Source organism: Vulpes vulpes, chromosome 1 (assembly GCF_048418805.1).
Source record: "Vulpes vulpes isolate BD-2025 chromosome 1, VulVul3, whole genome shotgun sequence".
In the NCBI taxonomy this organism is placed as follows: Eukaryota; Metazoa; Chordata; class Mammalia; order Carnivora; family Canidae; genus Vulpes; species Vulpes vulpes.
This window is the reverse complement of record NC_132780.1, coordinates 75,247,204-75,269,674: the sequence shown is the minus strand read 5'-3', so window position 1 is coordinate 75,269,674 and position 22,471 is coordinate 75,247,204. Positions and strand designations below refer to the sequence as shown.

General features: G+C 37.9%; 1 protein-coding gene across 14 annotated transcripts in view; it reads left to right on the top strand.

The window, feature by feature from the left end:
• The window catches only part of ARID1B (AT-rich interaction domain 1B), a 491,955-nt gene that overhangs the window by 165,807 nt on the left and 303,677 nt on the right, over positions 1 to 22,471 (top strand). For all 14 annotated transcript variants that reach the window (XM_072767266.1, XM_072767261.1, XM_072767255.1 and 11 more), the window contains one exon: positions 17,220 to 17,369. In XM_072767266.1, the coding sequence (XP_072623367.1) occupies positions 17,220 to 17,369 (150 nt within the window). The remainder of the gene's footprint in view (positions 1 to 17,219; positions 17,370 to 22,471) is intronic.

Here is a 22,471-nt window from a genome sequence, read left to right as displayed (position 1 = left end):
TTTGCCAGTCATCCCCTGGGGAACTGCTCTAGCTGCTCAGCCTATGCAGACCAGCAGTGGTATGTCTCCTTGGCAGGGGCATTGTGTATCAACAGCAACTGCAGGTCAGGGGAGAGGAGATGCAGGGGCCAGGATTTGCTGACACTAATTTGTTACAGTATCACTTGGAACAGTTTTTCCTGGAGATTTTCTGAAAATACCACTCTCAAATGCTGTGTTTTTTAAACTGCTTATTGTGATTTATTTGTAGGAACATGAAAGCAGTGTATTAGGCTGCAACTAGAAATTTTTTAAAAGGGAGAGAATTTGAATATAAACAGTAGAAGATATGAATGTATCAACATGTAGTAGGGGTGTCATGTATTCATGATTGTGATATGAAATGAAACATAATTTCCTCCTTTGAGTTGGAGTCAAAAACATTTGAAAACCATTGCTCTGGTTAACCTTCAATATTTCTATCTTCTTTGTTTCTCGAACCCCTTTTCTTGTAATGGAGATTTAAGAAAATGTTTTGTATTTGTTTGTTTGTAGTTGAGATAAAAGTAGAATTAGAATATGGTCTATTCATTGGACAACCTGATGGAAAATCAAAACCACAGTGAAGTGGTTTAACCAGTTGCACAGCCAGTGTCCTATATTCTGTTACAGCATGACCACTTAAATAGTGCTGTTTCTAAGCAGAGCCCAAGAAGGAACCTGCAGTGAGGGTAGCCATGTAGGTGGAGGCTCCTCTGTAGATGGGGAGTACCATCTGGGAGCATTAGAGCCTGTAGAGATGGAACACCCAAAGCCCAACAGTTGATGCATCCTGGATATGTGAGGTGATCACAGTTGGCTAGGGGGATGGCAGGGATTTCTGGGTTGATTAGGCTATCACAAGTATGGAGAGTGAAGTACACTGGAAAGAGGTTCTGAGTTTCAGAAACCACCAAATAACCAGATAATGGTGCTGCAAATTGTTTTCTCTGGCAGTAAGAAGTAGCTGTTTGTTTCTTTTTTTTTTTTTTAATTTTTATTTATTTACGATAGTCACACAGAGAGAGAGAGAGGCAGAGACACAGGCAGAGGGAGAAGCAGGCTCCATGCACCAGGAGCCCTATGTGGGATTTGATCCCAGATCTCTGGGATCGCGCCCTGGGCCAAAGGCAGGCGCCAAACCGTTGCGCCACCCAGGGATCCCTGTATGTTTCTAAGTGATTTTGAGTGATTATTCAATGTAGCATCTCTGGTTAGAAAATATGGCCAATCTCTGCCAATTCTATATACCTTGTCTTGAGTTAGAGCCTTTTTTTTTCCCCCCAGAGAGATTTTATTCATCTATTTGAGAGAGAGCACAAGTACACACAAGCATGGGAGAGGGGTGGAGGGAGAAGGAGGGGCAGACTCCTCACTGAGCAAGGATCCCAACCAGGCATCATCCCAAGACCCTGGACTCCTGGCATGAGCCGAAGAGAGATATTTAACCCACTGAGCCACCAGGTGCCCCACACCTCACATCTTTTAAATTTAAGGCTTTATTACAGTGGAAATTGTTGTGGGATACTATTTGAAACCTAGCTTTTTCCTCGTAGTGGTAATGGAAGAAATATTTTTCTTAATTAAAATAAAGTAGAATTAGAATATGGTTTAATTTCAGGAATAATAAATTTTTTAGCCCAATTATTCTGATTTCTCATTGGATTGGAGGGCTGTATCTTAGCATAATTATTTTATACCCCTTACAGTTTTAGTAAAACAGTTATTGCTCTATATTCCCTAAAGTCTACTGATTTACCCGCAGAGGTACTTAGAATGGACAATCTGAGATTGCATCTGTGTTGAAGTATAGTTTTGAGGGGGATAATGATGATTTTATGATTATTTATTGATTTTCAGAATGAATAGGTTAGACTAATTTTAATAATTTGTTGATATAAATAGGGGAATAGTAGAAAGAAATGAAACATTTAATTTGTTGAAAATCCTATGTTGAGAAAATCCTCCTCCTTCCGCCCCCAGGTGTCTTTCTGTTAATGATTTTAAAATGTCAACATCCTTTATTTTTTTCCTGAACAATCTTTGGGGAATATTTGGCACATGTTATTCCATCTGATGAAATAAGAAAAAAATTGTAAATCTTCTTTCTCGAGAGAAATAATTATATTATTTTCGCCTTTTATATAAACACTTGCTTTGAAATATATTTATATTTCGAGGGCTTTGATACTGTATCCAAAGCATCATTTCCTCATAGTGCCTCAATAGCAGAGTGGAACTCCTCCTTAAACTACTGCCCAGCATCACAAGTTTGTCATGGAAGTTATGTCTATGTGCTAAACGACTCAAAATGAAGAGCCCTTGTCCCCCTCCCCAGTTTGTCTTGAGTTCATGGTGTCTGTGTTGGTAGAAATTGTATCTCCTGTGCATTCTGAATTAATCTAAACCACTCAGATTTTTTAAATTTCCGTTTTTCAGACTTAACATTGTATGCAGTTCTTGTTTGCAGCCATTGCCCTTTTACTTACCTGTCTCTCTTTTTTTCAACCTCTTCCCATGCTTGCTTTTCTTATGTTCTGGTACTCTTGTCTGCTCACACTACTCTCTTCTAGAAGAGAGCAAGATCTCCGAAGTGTCCTTTACTCTTTGTGTTCCAGCCTGAGTGTCCATTTACAGCCTGCCTTCCGTGTTTCACTTACATGTTAGTCCTCAGTCCTCTGTTCAGTGACTTAGGGTCATGGGAGAATGACATGAGCTTGGGGGTGGGAATGGGGGAGGGGGAGGGCAGAGAATTGTGTTCCATTTGTTACTTTAGTGGATGAAATTGTGCCGGTTTCTTAACCCTTGACCTGGCTTTGCTGACCTTGACATTGGAGGTTTGTACTGGTGGTTTCTGAAATCTCTATCAGTACTAATAGTGCAGGATACAGTAATTTACAATAAAATGTAATTGGGCTTAGCCTTCTGAGAAAGGGAAAACAGGTGTATACTATTAGTTTAAAACAAAAGCTTGTGGGTCCAAATATATGTACTCTGTGTTGGATATGTTTTTGAGCATCTTCATTCACCTCCCTTCCCTCCTGCGCCCTCAACTCAGACTATGATCCAGGGAATAAAATGCAAGAAGTCAGTTTTTCAGCCATTGATGTACATATATATTTCTTTTAGTCTCACCTTTGTCTGTGGGGTTCAGGGACAAAAGTCACTGAGAGATGATGGGTTAGTAGTAAAAACAACTAATGCAAGAGACTCCTTTATAAACTCACCCCTCATTATTTGTTAACAGGCTCATTCTGAAAAAGTTAGGGCAAAGAATAAACTGACTGGCTAGTTCTGTTCATCTGAAGCCTGTTCTGTCCCTGGGAAGCACAGGATGAAGCCTATAACCTCACTACTCTCTGAGTTAGTGTCAGTGCCTCCACTTGGGGAGGATGCCAAGAATGGTCCCCATACTAGTTCTTCCTTTGGGACTGTCTATTCTTAGATTTTGCAGCCTACTGAATTCTCAAAGTCTCAGAGGAAGACTTTAATAGCCAGGTTTGGGTCTTGGCCATGGTATGTAGAGAAGGCTGACCTTTTTGCATTACCAATGCTATTATTTTTCTCCATTCATACATTTCTTACCATATGTGTCATTTCAAGTTTGGAGTAGATAGAGTAATGTGTTTATGTTTTGTCTTAAAAAAAAAAACCTCAGGGAACAGTTAGACCATACATTTTTAAAGGATCGTGTTTTAATATAATACAGTTTTTAAAATTCCTTTTTTCTTTTTGGCAGGAGAGGAAAAAAGATATAGAAGGCATGTAGAAGCAACTAGCACCCTCATCCTCAAAGAGTGAGCTTTAGATTGTTGGTAACGGTGCAGTCACATAGATCCCCACCCCTGCATCTTTCATTAAAAAAGGAAAAAACTTCAAAGCTGTGTTTAAACAAAATCTCTCTCTCTCTCTCTCTCTCTCTCTCTGTCTCTCTCTCTCTCACACACACACACATACACGCGCGCGAGTGAAGAAGTCATTTATATGCATGGTATAAAATCCCCAAGCTAGAAAGGGTCTGCAGTGAACAGTCTTTTTCCTCCTGTCCCTCCACCATTGAGTTTTCCTCCATAGAAGGTGCCAGTTACTTGTTTCTCCATTGGCTGTTTTAAAATTCTAGTCTTACTCTGGTAAATCCCTGTTTTCTCTCTTTCCCCTACTCTATAGTTATCTCAAATAGAACAGTCTTTTCAATCTAGCATTCACTGCACATGTTCCAGTCATGCGGTTGCAAAGTTGACATTGCAGCCTCAGCAAAGGTTATCTCTTTAAAATTCTCTGAAATTCCCCTTTGGCACATCCATTTTGGCAGCTGGGTTTATATAGGAAAGTGGTAAAGCTCTTGGCTCCTCTTTTTGTGCTTTATAAAAATAGAAATCTCTGGCCAGAAGGGCAGCTGGGCAAGCAGCTCCTTCTTCATTCCCATCAGTTGTCCTTGCTGAGTGTTTTGCATTCTACCTGCAGCAAATGGTAATGTCACATATATAGGTGGCTCAAGTGGGTGGGTTTTAAAAACATGAACATCTTGTAGCCTGACACTTATTTTAAAGTTTAGAAACTCCTGCTTTTCTAAAGTGTATGTTTTGGACTGTTTTGACTTTTGATCTGGTAATCTTCTTGTGTTCTTTCTTTTTTTTTTATTTAAAGAATTTAATTATGTATCATAGAAAGCATGTGCGTGCATACTTCAACAGGGGGAGGGACAGAGGGAGAGAATCTCAGGCAGACTCCTTGCTGAGTGTGGAGCCCTTCTTGGGCTTCCATCTCATGACCCTGAGATAGTGACTTGAGCCAAAATCAAGAGTTGGCTGCTTCACCAATGGAGTCACCCAGGCGCCCCTTCCTTTTTTTTTTTTTTTTTTTTAAACTTAAAACAACTCAAAGATTATGTTCACTGATGCCAAACTACCTGTTGCAGTTTGGGCAGTAATATAACAGGAAAGTTGGAAACTCCACATGGCTTTCCCAGTGACATGAGTTTGTCACTAAGTAAATGACCGAGCATGCCTGTTTTCCTGGGGACATGTTCTCCTGGATGGAGATAGCTGAACCGTACATGGCAGCACAAGCCTTTTTTTTTTTTTTTTTTTTTTTGTTTCCTTTCCTTTTTCAAGTCGCTTTTTCTAGGAAAATGCTGCTTCTGTGAGCAGAATTGACCTATTTATTAGTACAGATTGCCTTCAGAGGCCTTCATTGCTCTCTGTATGCACTGTGATCTCCACAGAGGTAGAGCTTTGTGCACATCACGCCAGTGTATTTCCATAGTTATGATTCTCTGATTTAGAATGGACTACCTATGTTTGGTATGGAAAATAGTTATTTTTGATTTTGTTTTAAATGTAAATGCTGGTAACCTAGATGTCAAAGCTTCCATGTTAGAAATGAACATGGTCCTTTCACTGTTAATTTTTTTCTTTGCTTACATTATTATATAAATAAGGCATGTAGGCTCGCTTCTAGATGTGTTTTTCTGTCCTGTGATAGTTTATGAAAGATTTTAGACCACTTGTTTTTGCCTGTCGCTTCTGTTTTCTTCAAGAATAGGCGGTGTGAATTAAGTCTTTTGCTCTTAGGCACACCCTCCCTTTTCCTCCCGTGGTACCAAATTTATATACATTGGAAATATGCTGTCTTTTTTAGCCAAAATTTTTGGAATGGGATTTATCGTCTTATGCATTGCACACAGACTTTTTCTCTGAAGCTGCAAATTTTTTTCCTGTTATGCTTCTGTTTTATCAGAAAGTGTACTGTGGCCTTTATAGATCTGTGATATCGAATGCCCTCGATGGGTCCTTGGGAAGAAAGTGTTTTAAAGTGCATAATTAGGGTACTTGAGCATAAAACTACAATTATACACTTGTGTGTTAATTTTGTGTACAGTAAGACTTTAGTTCAACACTGGTTGTAAATGAGAGAGGAAGCATTTTACTGCCAGTGAATGCCTGCATTTTATGAATACTTAAAAACAAAATCTCCTCTAATTGGCTGACCTGGGAGGAAAGGTGAAAACATCTGTAGTTAGGAGGGAGAGGCGAGAATATAGAATGTGTACTACAGGCTTTTTTAAGAAGTAACTAGAAAAGTAATCTTACTCTTATGTGCAGCCATACTTGCTGTGCCTTTGGAAGCATTCATGCTATTTTAGTTGTGCCTCCACAGTGGAGACTAGCAGAGTGCAGGCACTTTGATAAGCCAGTGAAATTAATCAAGGGCAGAGTAGAATATAGCATTTGTTACTCAAATTCTTTGTGCTAGCATTAGGGGGCACTCCTTGGAGCTTGGAGTTAATTTTATGAAAATTAAAGGATGTACCACTTTATGAAATGGATAATAATGTTCCAGAACTGGTTACCCTCAAGAGGTAGCATGGACTAGAAATATAAATTAATTTAAGAAGGGTATAAATAAATTCATGGATAATAGAATGATAATGATTATAAAGAGGAAATAAAGGCTGTTAAGGACATATCCCTGACTTTTGGAAATTGAGGTCACGAGAGACACTACCATTTAGTTCCCACAGCCATATAGAATATTCGCTCTGCAGAACATGGTCTGACCTAGTATTTACGTAAGCTGTGTTTTGCTAAATATAGAGTAGTTGGACTTAGAATAAGCAGTGAAATTTTGTAGACAATTAATAATTGTGAAAATAGAAGTCCAAGAGAGATGGTATGTATTTATGTATGTATTTTCATTGTTTATGTTTATAATCTTATATTGTGTCCATCTGTCAAAGAAGTTTTAGAAAACAAATGTGATGAGGAAAGATTCATATACTCGTCACAAATGAGAACTTCTCAACTTTATTTCTCAAATCACAAAGAAATTAGAGAACAAACTGATGGTTGCTAAAAGGGAGGTGGGTGGAGGGGTAAGGGGGAAATAGGTGATGGGGATTAAGAGGACATTTGTAATGATGAGCACGGAGTAATGTGTAGAATTGTTGACTCACTATACTGTACACCTGGAGTTAATACACTTTATGTTAACTACACTGGAATTAAAATTCAAGAAAAAAAGAGAATGTGGAAACACAAAAACTAAAAATGGAAAGTGAAAAATCTACCATATTGTATTTTTCCAAAGAAATCTGTTAATATTTGTTATGTTTCAGGTAACTATTGACAAATAATGCTACAGATCAATCAACTTGAAAGTTTAGTGATACTTATTTTTATACCCATGGGTCTGTGAGTTAGTTGGACTGATTTGGAGTGGACTCCACTGGGTTTGGGTCCAGACAAGAAATAGGGGGTTGGGTCCCCTGCATGTGGTTTATTTTGTAGCCCCAGATGAGACTGAAGAGCTTCTTCAAGGTACTTACTTCAATCTTCCAGTGAGATGATAGGATGGGATGTAAACTGGGCCAGGGAACAGTGGGTGGGGCTGTGGATGAAACAACATTGGCCTTAAATTGATAATTACTTAAATTGTAGATTTAAGTAATACTATTCCTTCTACTATTGTATATATTTAAAATTTTACATAATAAAGAGTTAAATTTGTAAAACAAACAAACAATTTTTTGTTAAGAATTTACAAAACTTCTAAGCTAAAGGAGAGGGTTAAACCAGCCTAGATATGTTGGTTAGTTTTCAGGCTCTAAAACAGCAGTGTTTGAGGCCTGGAAGTTATCTGTTAGGAATAAGGACATGGACCGAACGGAAGTGTGCTCCATAGCAACATGAACTGTGTAACTGGCCTGTTTGTGTGGTTGGTCATCCAGCCTGTTCTGGTATTGAAGACACTGCTTGACCCTGGAGTGCTTTGCCAACTCCTCCTCCAGCTCTGGGTAGTCTTTTCCTCTTACTCAAAGGAAATGACAGAATTTGAAGGAATGTAGCTTGAGCGTTCGATGCATACAGTAAGCACTCAATCTGCATTTGTTGATAGTTTCTTGTTTTTTCAAGCAGGATGGAGTACTCTCAGGAAATTGTGGAGGTTTGTTATTTTGTTTTTTTTGTTTTTTTTCTTAGACAAGCCTAAGGACAAGATTTATTTTTCTTTTTAAAATAAGAAAGTGAGGGGGTGGGGGGGAAAGACCTAAATTGTTTAGAAGTCTCAATTTGGAACTTAGCTTAAGGGATTGTAGATCATGGAACAGTTGTAGGATCTTGACCTTGTAAACTTTTTTTTATTACCTTCAAGCACATTATTTTTGACTGGACATGTTGACATAATAAAATTTCCTCATGCAGTTGGTTCCACCACACATCGGCTTAGCATCTGAGTTCCTTGCTGTGGGGAATTTTCAATCTGACTCTTACGCATGGAAAACAGTGTTTGATCTTTCTGTGAAATCGGAAGCCAGCAGAATTCGCCACAGTAATGACTAAAATGTAACTGTTGTGAATTTAGGATTTTTCCTATGCTTTTCCTCTTCCTATTTTGTGGAATTTACCTGAAGGGGCTGAAGCTTATGATAACAAACAAACAAATGAAAATTAAGGAGCTTTCTGCTGTTAAAGGCAAATTTATAACACATTTTTTGGAGAATTCTTGAATAGACCACAATAAATAATCCAAAATAACTTGTATTTTGTTCTAGATTTAGGAAAAACACTGAGTTGGGTTAGGAAATGATAGATAATATTTTGATGTTTATTCCTTTAGGCTATTAATTCTTTACTCGTATAACTACACATACACAGATTTTTATATTAAAAAACAGCATTTTACTACATATACTGTTTTATAACCTACCCCTTAAGGTACACTGTAATAATGCTTCTTGCTATTAAATACATATTATCTACAATGGGATTCATTAATCTGATCTTATTGAATCTCGAACCCCCCTCCCCCCCCCCCCCCAGCCAATCCTTGTTGGACATTTAGGCTGTTTCCATATTTTTCAGTGGGGATGCTTTCATGGTGGGAGGGGGTAAATTCCTTGCTATACGTATCTTTGCATACTTGTTTCACATTTTTTTTTTCCCTTAGGATAAAAATCTTAAAAGTAGAATTCTGGGTTGCAGAGATATTGTTTCTGTATATATTGTGACTTGCCTCAGATATTTGAATTTATATACCCACTGATTATTTCAATATACCCAATTGCTGGGTACTGTTTTGGATTATGTAAAGTAGAAAATAAGAAAACTTCCTGTGAAGCACCTGGGAACAGTCATTATCAAGTAGGGAATTTACATGTAGGCATAAATGAGGCAGTGATGATTTAACCTAAATATGTTATAAAATATGTGAAGTTAAAAGTTCAGCTACTTTGGTTATTAAGTATATATATACATATTCTGCTAGTAGTTTTTAAAGGTATGACTTACAATAAAATGCTCAGATGTTAAGTGTACCATCTGATGAGTTTTGACACATATGAACAGCCATGGGACTAGCACCCCAATTAAGATACAGAATATTTTCATTATTCCCAGAAAATTCCTTCATGCCTCTTTTCAGCCATTCGTTATAACCTGCAAACAGTGTTGTGATCTTTCTATATAAATTAGGTTTGTGTGATTCTGAATTTCATATAAACAGATAATACTGTGTGTTGATTGTGCACACTTAAGGTAGTTCTGGAGGGAACTGTAAATACTAAACCAAACTGTACTTAAAACAAAAGGATCTGAAGGTGATGCGAAGATCATATGGAGTAAGAACAATAGGTCTTTCAAAAGAATGAAGTCAGACTTACACTATATACAAAAAATAACCTCAAAATGGATTACAGATCTAAACATAAGAGCTAAAGGTATAAAACTCTTAGAAGGGGGGCACGTGGCTGGCTTAGTTGGTGGAGCGTGTGACTCTTGATCATGGGGTTATGAGTTTGAGCCCCACATCGGGCATAGAGATTACGTATCTATATCTATCTATCTATCTATCTATCTATCTATCTATCTATCTATCTACCTCTCTCTCTCTCTCTCTCTATATATATATATATATATATATCAAGACCACATATATATAGATATATATAGATATAGATAGATAGATAAAACTCTTAGAAAACAAAGGGGAAAGCTTCATGACATGAGATTTGGCAGTAATTTCTTGGATGTGAAACCGAACGCACAGGCAATAAATGAAAAGATAGATTAGATTACATCAAAATTAAAAACTGTGTGTCAAAGGACACTAGCAAGAGAATGAAAGGGCAACCAACAGGAGAGAATATTTGTAAATCATATATCAAGTAAGGGATTAATATCCAGAATATATAATGCACTCTTATAGTTCAACAACAAAAAACTCAATTAAAATACTGGCAAAGGACTTGAATACATTTTTCCAAGTAAGATAAACAAATAGCCAATAAGCATGCAAAAGATGTTTATTTTTTTTTTTTATTATTTATTTATGATAGTCATACAGAGAGAGAGAGAGGCAGAGACACAGGCAGAGGGAGAAGCAGGCTCCATGCACCGGGAGCCTGATGTCGGATTCGATCCCGGGTCTCCAGGATCGCGCCCTGGGCCAAAGGCAGGCGCCAAACCGCTGCGCCACCCAGGGATCCCTCAAAAGATGTTTAATATCACTAATCATTAGAAAAATGAAAAGTCAAATCCACAATAAGTATGATACCACTTCACACCCTTTAGGATGGCTATTACAAAAAAACAGAACACAGTAAATGATATCAAGGATGTGGGGAGATTGGAACACTTGTGCACTGCTGGTGGGAATATAAAATGGTACAGCCACTGTAAAAAACATTATGGCGTTTCCTCAAAGAATTAAACATAGAGCCACCAGATGATCCAGCAGTTCCACTACTGAGTTTTTATTCAAAGACTTGAACAGATGTTCATATGTCCATTTTCATGGCAGTATTCTCTACAATAACCAAAAAGTAGAAACAACTCAAGCATCCATGACAGATGCCTAGATAAAATGATAACCTTGTATTTTAAAATGTCTGTGATAAATTTAGTACAATTTAAGGCATTTCTTTTGATCTTAAATTATTTCTTTCTAAAAGGAAGGACAAAACTGATAATGTAAATAGATTCAGATAATCCAGAGATGACAGATCTGTAATAGAAACCAAGGTGTATTTTAGGACCATAACTTTCTAGCTCACGTCAAGGAGGATTATAATATCTGTTCCTAATGTTGTTGTGAGCTGTTGTGGAGATAGAACATTGCACTGAACCATTGTGTAGCTCAAGGCAGAAAGCTCTTATGTTTATATGTCAGTCGTGTGTGATTTACAGTATATGATTTATATACTTCTTCCAGGAGGTTCAGTCAACAAGTATTCATTGAGCCCTTAATACAGGCCAGGCCCTCTGAGTAAATGATGAGCTAAACAGCCAAGCCCCTCCCCCTTTTATTAAATTAGTTTCAGAGGTAGAATTTAGTGATTCATCATGTGCATGTAACACCCAGTGCTCATTACATCAGGTGCCTCCTTAATACCCATCACCTAATTATAAGGCTCCATTTTCTATAGAACTTACTTTTCAGTGGGCGTGGTGGTATATTTGTAGTCTGATAGACTTGAGAAATCCCAGACTGAAAGGTAGATGGTTTCTTTTCTTTCTTCTTTTTTTTTTTTTTATTTTTTTATTTTTGGGCCCTTTATTTATTTATTTATTTTTTTTAATCTTTTCTTTCTTCTTATTCTTCTTCTTCCTCTTGCTTTTTTTTTTATTTTTTTAAGATTTTATTTATTTATTCATGAGAGAACACAGAGAGAGAGAGGCAGAGACACAGGCAGACGCGGGACTAGATCCCCAGTCCCCAGGATCAGGCCCTGGGCTGAAGTCAGCGCTAAACCGCTGAGCCACCCGGGCTGCCTGGGTAGATGGGTTTCTTAAGGATTTAACAAATCCTTTGATATGCTAGTATGTTATGTTTTATTTTTTTGTTTATTTCTCAAACTTTTTTGATTATAGAATTTATTTCTGTGAGTTAACTTGCCAGATTAGTGTCCCTTGTAGGTGCTATCGGGAAATGTTGGCATAAAGTCCTTACTGTAAGAGATTTACCAATCAAGCAGGAAGCAAAGAAGATCATAATGAAGTCTTTGGCCTAATCTTGCCCCAGGTAGAGGCCTAGAACAGATTAGGGCACCTGGCATAGTAATCAGGGATGGGTCTCTGGAGCAAAGTTCTAGCTGGGCCTCTTTAAATAAAGCAGCACAAGGCACTTTCCTCTCCAGGCCCTCTCCAGGGGTCTGTCTCTTGCCTTGTGTGCATGCTGGCTTATCTTCCATGCCTCTGCCTTTTGGGGGAGGGGGGTTGTGGGATAGGGTAGAGGTGACATCTTTATTTCAGAATTTTTAATTATGAAATAACTTAGGCATACAGAAAAGTGTAGAAACAAATATAACAGACACTTGTGTAACTACCCCAGGATTGTTAGGTGTTACCATTTTGCCACATCTGCTTCATATCTCCTTCATTCTTTAAAGGGAAAAAATGCAAGGCTGAAGCTCAACTCCATCTTTTCCCCTCTCCCTTCTCCAGAGAATGTCATATATTTCCTCCAGTGCATACTTTTGTGTTTTCACTGTGTGTATATATATGTATATATATACACACACACACATATATGCATATATATGTATCCATAAACATGTATACTGTTTAGTGTATTAAAAATGCATACCAGGTGTATTATGCTGCATTCTTTTGTTGCTTTTTAAAATTCAGCATTATATTATTTAGATTTGAACTATTTTGATATGTAGGCTTTACTACTTTTTTTTTTTTTAAGGAAACTACTGTATAGAATTCCATTGTATGCCTATAGCAAAAAATTTTCCCCCCATTTACGTACGGTATTAGAGTTAGATTGTGTCCTCTTTCTGGCTTTTGTAAATAGCATTGCATCAAATACCCTTCTTGGGACACATATGAATGTTTCATGGATATATATTTATAAGGGGGAATTGCTGGGTCAGAGGGTCAGTGCACCTTTACACTTGGTGAGGAAATGGTTTTCTACAACTTCTTTAGGAAGAAAAACGGAGAGAAGATAAACCTTGATATTTCTCCAATTTTGAAGTATGAGCAAAGAGTTCAGGGTAAGGTAAAGTGAAAAATGGGCCTGGCATTTCTGCACATTTAACATCATACAGGGATGTGAAAGTTAATACTCATGTTTTTTATCAGAGTGGTTTCCTAAAATAAATACTTAAAGTAAATAAATCATTTTTAGCTATACTTTTCCAATAATATATGAAAGCATTCATATTTCTTGGAAAATTGGAATAAATTTTTTGTTATTATGTGTGCTCATGCTCCACTGTAAGATCTTCTTTATTTAGAAATGAGTGGAATAATTTCTTGTTTTTCTTGTTTTTAGATAACAGAAAGGCTCTGATCTCAGGCATTTTCTGGAGATTTCCATTTAGTTTAGTGTTGTGATCTTTTTATTCAAACCATGATAAAGGTCCAAAGCATTGGCTGCATAATAATGACATTTAGAGGGTTAGCAGTGAATAACCAAGAGCACTGTGTGGCTGTGAACATGAAGTCCAGTGTTTTGGCTATTGGATAAAGCTGAACATACTTGTAACCAAGAGTTGAGTGTGGTACAAGTGATTTCAGTTTTATGAGGTGTTCCTTCATTCGTTTCATTTTTTATATAATAAAACGTTTTTATTTTTTATATAATAATCCTTTAATTTAGTAATCCACTGAATAACATCCATTCATTCAATAAACACTGGGTGACTGGCAGGCCCACTTCCAGTAGGCATTCCAGGAATGTGGGAGTTTAGAGTCTAGTGATGAGGACAAACACTAAACATAGCACAAAACTAAGGGGTTGACTAACGAAGTCCGATCATCTCCCCTATGGTAAAATAAAGTTGCAAATGGCCGGAGAAAGATGATTGGAGCTGTGCTTGAGTAATTAGGCTGGTCAGGGAAGAGGAGGGCACCTGAGCTAGAAGTGCTTTCTGACTCTAACTCCCAGCACTTGGTTCCTGGTACTCAGTAACTCTTGGTTAAATTTTCCTTGCACTCAACCTTCTGGTAATCTCATTTAGCCTGAGTGTTTGAGAACCAAGACATAAACAAGAAGACTCTCAGTAGCCAACATTGGTTTTACCAAACTCGAGGCAGTCAAAGTTCTTGTGCTTTCCTCATGGACAACTCCCCTTGGCCTTCCTGTTTTTAATCAACATTGCTGGTTTCTCGTCTTCAGCAGGTTCTGTTGAGGGTGGAGGTGGGAGTGATGAGACGTGGCTAAGAGCACTGGTGGCCGGTGAGACCGATGGTTCAGGGGCACCAGGGTTATGCCATGGGACTTGTGTAAACAGCGAGGCTCTGGGGCCCTCCATGTAAGGGCTCAATCTGTCCATTTCATAATAATGACTTCTTCATTCAGGATGTCAGAAAGGCATATAATAGACCTTTGAAAGCCCTGCATCTAACGTGATTAAAAGCAATATTGATCATTAAAGATTTAGACTTTAGTTGTAGACAATTGAGCTATTATATTTAGAAATTGATTTGTAGAGATAAAACTTAGGAAATAATATTTTGGAGATAGCACTACAACTGATAATTTAACAAGTAATAGCACCTGTGTAGCATTCCAAGTAGGATTACTAGATTGCTGGTTATAACAGTAATTAATACGAGTTAATAGAGAAAGCCCTATTTTACAGATGAAAATGTAAGATGGATATCGCTATATGATTGACCATATTCATGCAAGTGAAGCACAGTAGGACTTGGATTTAGATCTTGTACCAGAGGACTTGGAGTTAGATCTTTCTAACCCAGAGATTCTTTAGCTAAACAGATTTTAGTGATCTCTGTTGCAGTGTGGCTCCCATGTAAGGGCAGTAGACCAGATTCAGTTGATTGGCACTGGGGACCCACCTCTAACTGGTAGTCCAATTGTATTGGGTTATAAATCACCTCGGCCCAGGCTCACAGAGAGTGAGGTGCCAGGTAGTTAGTACCAAACGAATTAGGCCATGTATCTAAAAGGAGAGCAAATAGGTTTTAATTGTGTAAGACAGGAGTAAAATCGCTCAAGCAGAAGTTTTTGATGGTTTCTCCTCTGAAGTTTGCTGTGTTCTGCAGATTATTGCTGCAGTTCCATTGAAGATTTGCTTACACTCTGACCCACCTTACTTTGCCTCACCTAACACCTAGCTTTTCAGAGCTGGAATAAAATAGTAAGAGATTCTATTAAGTTCATGACTGCTCTAGTGTTAGCTGCTGCCACAATATGTCCTGTTGTTGTCTTTCTTAGAAAATAGAGCCCCGCTCCCCAAAACAACACTTTCATATTGTGTGTAAAGGTTTCTGTAAACCAGAAAGTCAACATATTAAAGTGTAACTCATAGGGGAGTTGCCGGCTGTGTTGATTGAGTTTTACAGTCATTTTAACACTGGCAAAAGTGTTACCCTAACTGCTTTAAATCAAACTGCAAAGATGCCTGTGTGAAATATAGTATTAGATATCAAATCAACATATGGGTGCTGAACGGAGGGATATGTGTTGTGGTAGTGTATGATATTCTAGCATGTGGAGTTGTATTTTATGGAAATTCTTTGGCTTGGCTTATGGCAGGGACATACATTCATTATGAGATATCAAGCTGTAAAATAAATAAAAGCAAAGAATTCAACTGTGCAGTTAAATGGTTTTCAATACAAACTTGTCTGCTCTACTAACTTAGGGTCTGTGTGATGAGGCATTCGTGAGCCGTTGTGGCCAAATGTTTGTGATCATTGCTGACAGTCCTTGACAATAATCTAGATCAGGTCACAAGGAAAATGAACTTTAGTCTTTGCATTTTCCCGGTTTACTTCACTGTATGTGTTACGAATTACTGTGCTAATTTAATCTTAGAGGTGAAGTATTTAATATTTTCCTCCTTTTTACATTTCTTTTCATTCAGTATTTGATAGTGATTGCATTTTTAAATGTGTATCTGAAACTGGTCACTGAATTCTTAACTATGTGGGCTTATGGAGCTCTAGTTGTTAGGGTTCTCAAGTGGACGGTATTGTGTTATTAACAGAATGACTTTACTGTCCTCCTCTCTGGAGTGCTTTTTGCTATCCTCGTATCTGTTTTTCTTTTTCTCTGTTCCTGTCTCTCCCACTTAGAAAATAAAAAGGCAATAGATTTTTCATATGAAAAAAAATATTATTCATGTGTACAATTTGTTGCTTGAGAAAGGACTTTTTTTGAGCAAGGATTTTAAGGATTTTTAGGTTCATGTAAATTAGAGATGGAGAAAACTCACTTAGGCCATTTTTGTCTATATCTGGCATTTGCATCTAGCACACTTTGCTTTATACCATTACCTGTTTTATCAACTAGGAAAATACTATTCTAATATTAGATACGAATATTTTTCCTTTAAGAACTCACGTTGTTGGTTATATTGGGTTACATACATAATACTGTCTTCTAAAAGAGTTGTATTTGATTATAAAGCATTATAGTTTCTTGTTTAGCAGGAACAGCAGATGGAATTGTTAATATAACTGGTACAGTGTCTGCTACTATGTAGTTGGGACTTTTTGGACTTAGTTGAAACAAAACCACACCCTATACGAGTACTCAAGCCACAAGCATCCAACAGAATATTAGTAAGTGGGCTTGGATGGTTGGAGTTCATTTTAATTTTGAGCGTTGCATGAGAATGGATTAGCATTATGCTTCATTGACTTTCTTAGCACAGGGTATCATTTTTTTTCCTTCACATACAGTGTTTTATTAGCTTAAGGTGTACAACAATATAGTGATTCACCAATTCAGTGGAGGCTATTTTTTCACATCAGTATTAGGAGATTTTCCCCCCCACTGGATTTTTTTTTTAAAGATTTTATTTATTTATTCATGAGAGACAGAGAGAGAGAGGCAGAGACATAGACAGAGGGAGAAGCGGTCTCCTCACAGGGATCTTGTATGTGGGACTCGATCCCCAGACCCGGGATCATGCCCTGAGCCAAAGGTAGACGCTCAACTGCTGAGCCACCCAGGCATCCCCCATCACTGGATTTTTATGAGGTTATCAATATTTGATTATCTGATGAAATCCTATTTCTTAAAACAGTCAAATTATCTTTTTACTTCATTGATACCATGCTAATAGAAGGCAGATGACGATTTATGTAATGAAGATTAAAGATACTGAATTCAGTTGCTTAGCAAAGATCCCACTTCATGTTGCTGAATTGAAACTGTATTTGATTTCATTAAATTGCACATTTTGACTTTCTCACTTGTTTTGTTTGACTTGTTGACAGATGCCACCTCAGTATGGACAGCAGGGTGTGAGTGGTTACTGCCAGCAGGGCCAGCAGCCTTACTACAACCAGCAGCCACAGCCTCCGCATCTCCCTCCGCAGGCCCAGTACCTGCCATCCCAGTCCCAGCAAAGGTACCAGCCACAGCAGGTGAGTACCACCACTGGTCCCCCAGGCCCCCCGAACTGTTTTCAGGGTCTGTGTGCAAAGGCCAGACATAACTCAGAGACAGCTTCCTCTCCTGCTTTAAAAATCCTGTTCTCAGGTGGTAAGAAAATGTGGTTTTGAGAAAGTGTAAAGCTGAACCTAATCTAAACTTTTCATTTGTTATGAATGGATGTTTGAAATTAAAGAGTGAGAAGAATACACTTATTCAGAAAAGTGGCTTTATTTTTTTTTAATAAATTAATTTTTTATTGGTGTTCGATTTAGCAACATACAGAATAACACCCAGTGCTCATCCCGTCAAGTGCCCCCCTCAGTGCCCGTCACCCATTCACCCCCACCCCCCACCCTCCTCCCCTTCCACCACCCCTAGTTCGTTTCCCAGAGTTAGGAGTCTTTATGTTCTGTCTCCCTTTCTGATATTTCCCACACATTTCTTCTCCCTTCCTTTATATTCCCTTTCACTATTATTTATATTCCCCAAATGAATGAAAACATACACTGTCCTACTCCGATTGACTTACTTCACTCAGCATAATGCCCTCCAGTTCCATCCACGTTGAAGCAAATGGTTTCTAATGGCTGAGTAATATTCCATTGTATACATAAACCACATCTTCTTTATCCATTCATCTTTCGATGGACACCGAGGCTCCTTCCACAGTTTGGCTATTGTGGCCATTGCTGATAGAAACATTGGAGTGCAGGTGTCCCGACATTTCATTGCATCTGAATCTTTGGGGTAAATCCCCAACAGTGCAATTGCTGGGTCGTAGGGCAGGTCTATTTTTAACTCTTTGAGGAACCTCCACACAGTTTTCCAGAGTGGCTGCACCAGTTCACATTCCCACCAACAGTGTAAGAGGGTTCCCTTTTCTCCGCATCCTCTCCAACATTTGTTGTTTCCTGCCTTGTTAATTTTCCCCGTTCTCACTGGTGTGAGGTAGTATCTCATTGTGGTTTTGATTTGTATTTCCCTGATGCCAAGTGATGCGGAGCATTTTCTCATGTGCTTGTTGGCCATGTCCATGTCTTCCTCTGTGAGATTTCTCTTCATGTCTTTTGCCCATTTCATGATTGGATTCTTTGTTTCTTTGGTGTTGAGTTTAATAAGTTCTTTATAGATTTTGGAAACTAGCCCTTTATCTGATATGTCATTTGCAAATATCTTCTCCCATTCTGTAGGTTGTCTTTTAGTTTTGTTGACTGTATCCTTTGCTGTGCAAAAGCTTCTTATCTTGATGAAGTCCCAATAGTTCATTTTTGCTTTTGTTTCTTTTGCCTTCGTGGATGTATCTTGCAAGAAATTACTATGGCCAAGTTCAAAAAGGGTGTGGCCTGTGTTCTCCTCTAGGATTTGGATGGAATCTTGTCTCACATTTAGATCTTTCATCCATTTTGAGTTTATCTTTGTGTATGGTGCAAGAGAGTGGTCTGGTTTCATTCTTCTGCATGTGGATGTACAATTTTCCCAGCACCATTTATTGAAGAGAGTGTCTTTCTTCCAATGGATAGTCTTTCCTTCTTTATTGAATATTAGTTGATCATAAAGTTCAGGGTCCACTTCTGGGTTCTCTATTCTGTTCCATTGATCTGTGTGTCTGCTTTTGTGCCAGCACCACACTGTCTTGATGACCACAGCTTTGTAGTACAACCTGAAATCTGGCATTGTGATGCCCCCAGCTATGGTTTTCTTTTTTAAAATTCCCCTGGCTATTCGGGGTCTTTTCTGATTCCACACAAATCTTAAAATAATTTGTTCTAAGTCTCTGAAGAAAGTCCATGGTATTTTGATAGGGATTGCATTAAACGTGTAAATTGCCCTGAGTAACATTGACATTTTCACAATATTAATTCTGCCAATCCATGAGCATGGAATATTTTTCCATCTCTTTGTGTCTTCCTCAATTTCTTTCAGAAGTGTTCTATAGTTTTTAAGGTATAGATCTTTTACCTCTTTGGTTAGGTTTATTCCTAGGTATCTTATGCTTTTGGGTGCAATTATAAATGGGATTGACTCCTTAATTTCTCTTTCTTCAGTCTCATTGTTAGTGTATAGAAATGCCACTGATTTCTGGGCATTGATTTTGTATCCTGCCACGCTACCAAATTGCTGTATGAGTTCTAGCAATCTTGGGGTGGAGTCTTTTGGGTTTTCTATGTAGAGTATCATGTCATCGGCGAAGAGGAAGAGTTTGACTTCTTCTTTGCCAATTTGAATGCCTTTGATGTCTTTTTGTTGTCTGATTGCTGAGGCGAGGACTTCCAGAACTATGTTGAACAGCAGTGGTGAGAGTGGACATCCCTGTCTTGTTCCTGATCTTAGGGGAAAGGCTCCCAGTGCTTCCCCATTGAGAATGATATTTGCTGTGGGCTTTTCGTAGATGGCTTTTAAGATGTTGAGGAAAGTTCCCTCTGTCCCTGCACTCTGAAGAGTTTTGATGAGGAATGGATGCTGTATTTTGTCAAATGCTTTCTCTGCATCTAATGAGAGGATCCATATGGTTCTTGGTTTTTCTCTTGCTGATATGATGAATCACATTGATTGTTTTAGGAGTGTTGAACCAGCCTTGTGTCCCAGGGATAAATCCTACTTGGTCATGGTGAATAATTTTCTTAATGTATTGTTGCATCCTATTGGCTAGTATCTTGTTGAGAATTTTGCATCCATGTTCATCAGGGATATTGGTCTGTAATTCTCCTTTTTGGTGGGGTCTTTATCTGGTTTTGGAATTAAGGTGATGCTGGCCTCATAGAACGAATTTGGAAGTACTCCATCTCTTTCTATCTTTCCAAACAGCTTTAGTAGAATAGGTATGATTTCTTCTTTAAACGTTTGATAGAATTCCCCTGGGAAGCCATCTGGCCCTGGACTCTTGTGTCTTGGGAGGTTTTTGATGACTGCTTTAATTTCCTCCCTGGTTATTGGCCTGTTCAGGTTTTCTGTTTCTTCCTGTTCCAGTTTTGGTAGTTTGTGGCTTTCCAGGGATGTGTCCATTTCTTCTAGATTGCCTAATTTATTGGCGTATAGCTGTTCATAATATGTTTTTAAAATCGTTTGTATTTCCTTGGTGCTGGTAATGATCTCTCCTTTCTCATTCATGATTTTATTAATTTGGGTCTTCTCTCTCTTCTTTTTAATAAGGTTGGCTAATGGTTTATCTATCTTAATTCTTTCAAAGAACCAACTCCTGGTTCTATTGATCTGTTCCACAATTCTTGTCTCGATTTCATTGAGTTCTGCTCGAATTTTAATTAACTCTCTTCTTCTGCTGGGTGTAGGGTCCATCTGCTGTTTTTTCTCTAGCTCCTTTATGTGTAAGGTGAGCTTTTGTATTTGAGTTCTTTCCAGTTTTTGAATGGATGCTTGTATTGCGATGTATTTCCCCCTTAGGACTGCTTTTGCTTCATCCCAAAGATTTTGAACGGTTGTATCTTCATTCTCATTAGTTTTCATGAATCTTTTTAATTCTTCCTTAATTTCCTGGTTGACCCTTTCATCTTTTAGCAGGATGGTTCTTAACCTCCACGTGTCTGAGGTCCTTCCGAAGTTCTTGTTGTGATTTAGTTCTAATTTCAAGGCATTATGGTCTGAGAATATGCAGGGGACGATCCTAATCTTTTGGTATTGGTACAGACCCGATTTGTGACCCAGTATGTGGTCTATTCTGGAGAAAGTTCCATGTGCACTTGAGAAGAATGTGTATTCAGCTGAGTTTGGATGTAAAGTTCTGTAGATATCGGTGAAATCCATCTGGTCCAGTGTATCATTTAAAGCTCTCGTTTCTTTGAAGATGTTGTGCTTAGAAGGCCTATCGAGGGTAGAAAGAGCTAGATTGAAGTCACCAAGTATAAGTGTATTATTATCTAAGTATTTCTTCACTTTGGTTATTAATTGGTTTAAATATTTGGCAGCTCCCACATTCGGGGCATATATATTGAGGATTGTGAAGTCCTCTTGTTGGATAGATCCTTTGAGTATGAGATAGTGTCCCTCTTCATCTCTCACTACAGTCTTCGGGGTAAATTTTAGTTTATCTGATATAAGGATGGCTACCCCTGCTTTCTTTTGAGGACCATTTGAATGGTAAATCGTTCTCCAACCTTTTATTTTCAGGTTGTAGGTATCCTTTTGTTTAAAATGAGTCTCTTGTAGACAGCAAATAGATGGGTCCTGCTTTTTTATCCAGTCTGAAACCCTGCGCCTTTTGATGGGGTCATTAAGCCCGTTCACGTTCAGAGTTACTATTGACAGATATGAGTTTAGTGTCATCATGATATCTATTCAGTCCTTGTTTTTGTGGATTGTTCCACTGAACTTCTTCTTAAAGGGGAATTTTACGAGTCCCCCTTAAAATTTCTTGCATAGCTGGTTTGGAGGTCACATATTCTTTCAGTTCCTGCCTGTCGAAAAGTGGCTTTATTGATTTAATCTTGCTCGTTGGCACCTACATGGTATTTTTATCTTGAGCTATTTTTTGGTTGTTTTAATGGTAAATGCTACTATATCAAAACATTGTTGCCTTTCGCAGTGTTATTCCCCATAAACTAACTTATAGACAGATAATCACTTCAATTACGATATATTAAAACACTAAAGGGTATCATATACTAAGCAGTTTGTAGTTTGAGTTAGCCTCACTAAATACTCTTATACATTATTGAGCAGTATATTTCAGCTGATGTGATTTGTAGAAAAATTGTACATATGCATTTGATAAAATGATTCAGTCTCATCTTGTTTTAGAGATTGTCATTGAGTGATTGATATTAAAAGGTACTGTGAGCTCAGGACTCTTACTCTGAATCCAGATAAACGTTTCATAGCACTTCTAGTGATAAGCATCAGAATATAATTTTCCATTTCATATTTTCCTTTCTTCTTCCTCTTTTGTGGGGTGCTGTAGTGAAGAGAAGGAAGACAATGACTTCGTTATTCAGTTTTTAGTGTCTTGCACATCTTAAAGAGATTGATGCAAAGCAGTGTATATAAATATATGAAGCTTAGTTTTAATGCAGCTGATTTCTTAAGTAGTTTCTTGGGTTCATTGGCATCTTTTCCCACGTGACTTTTATTTAAGAGAATT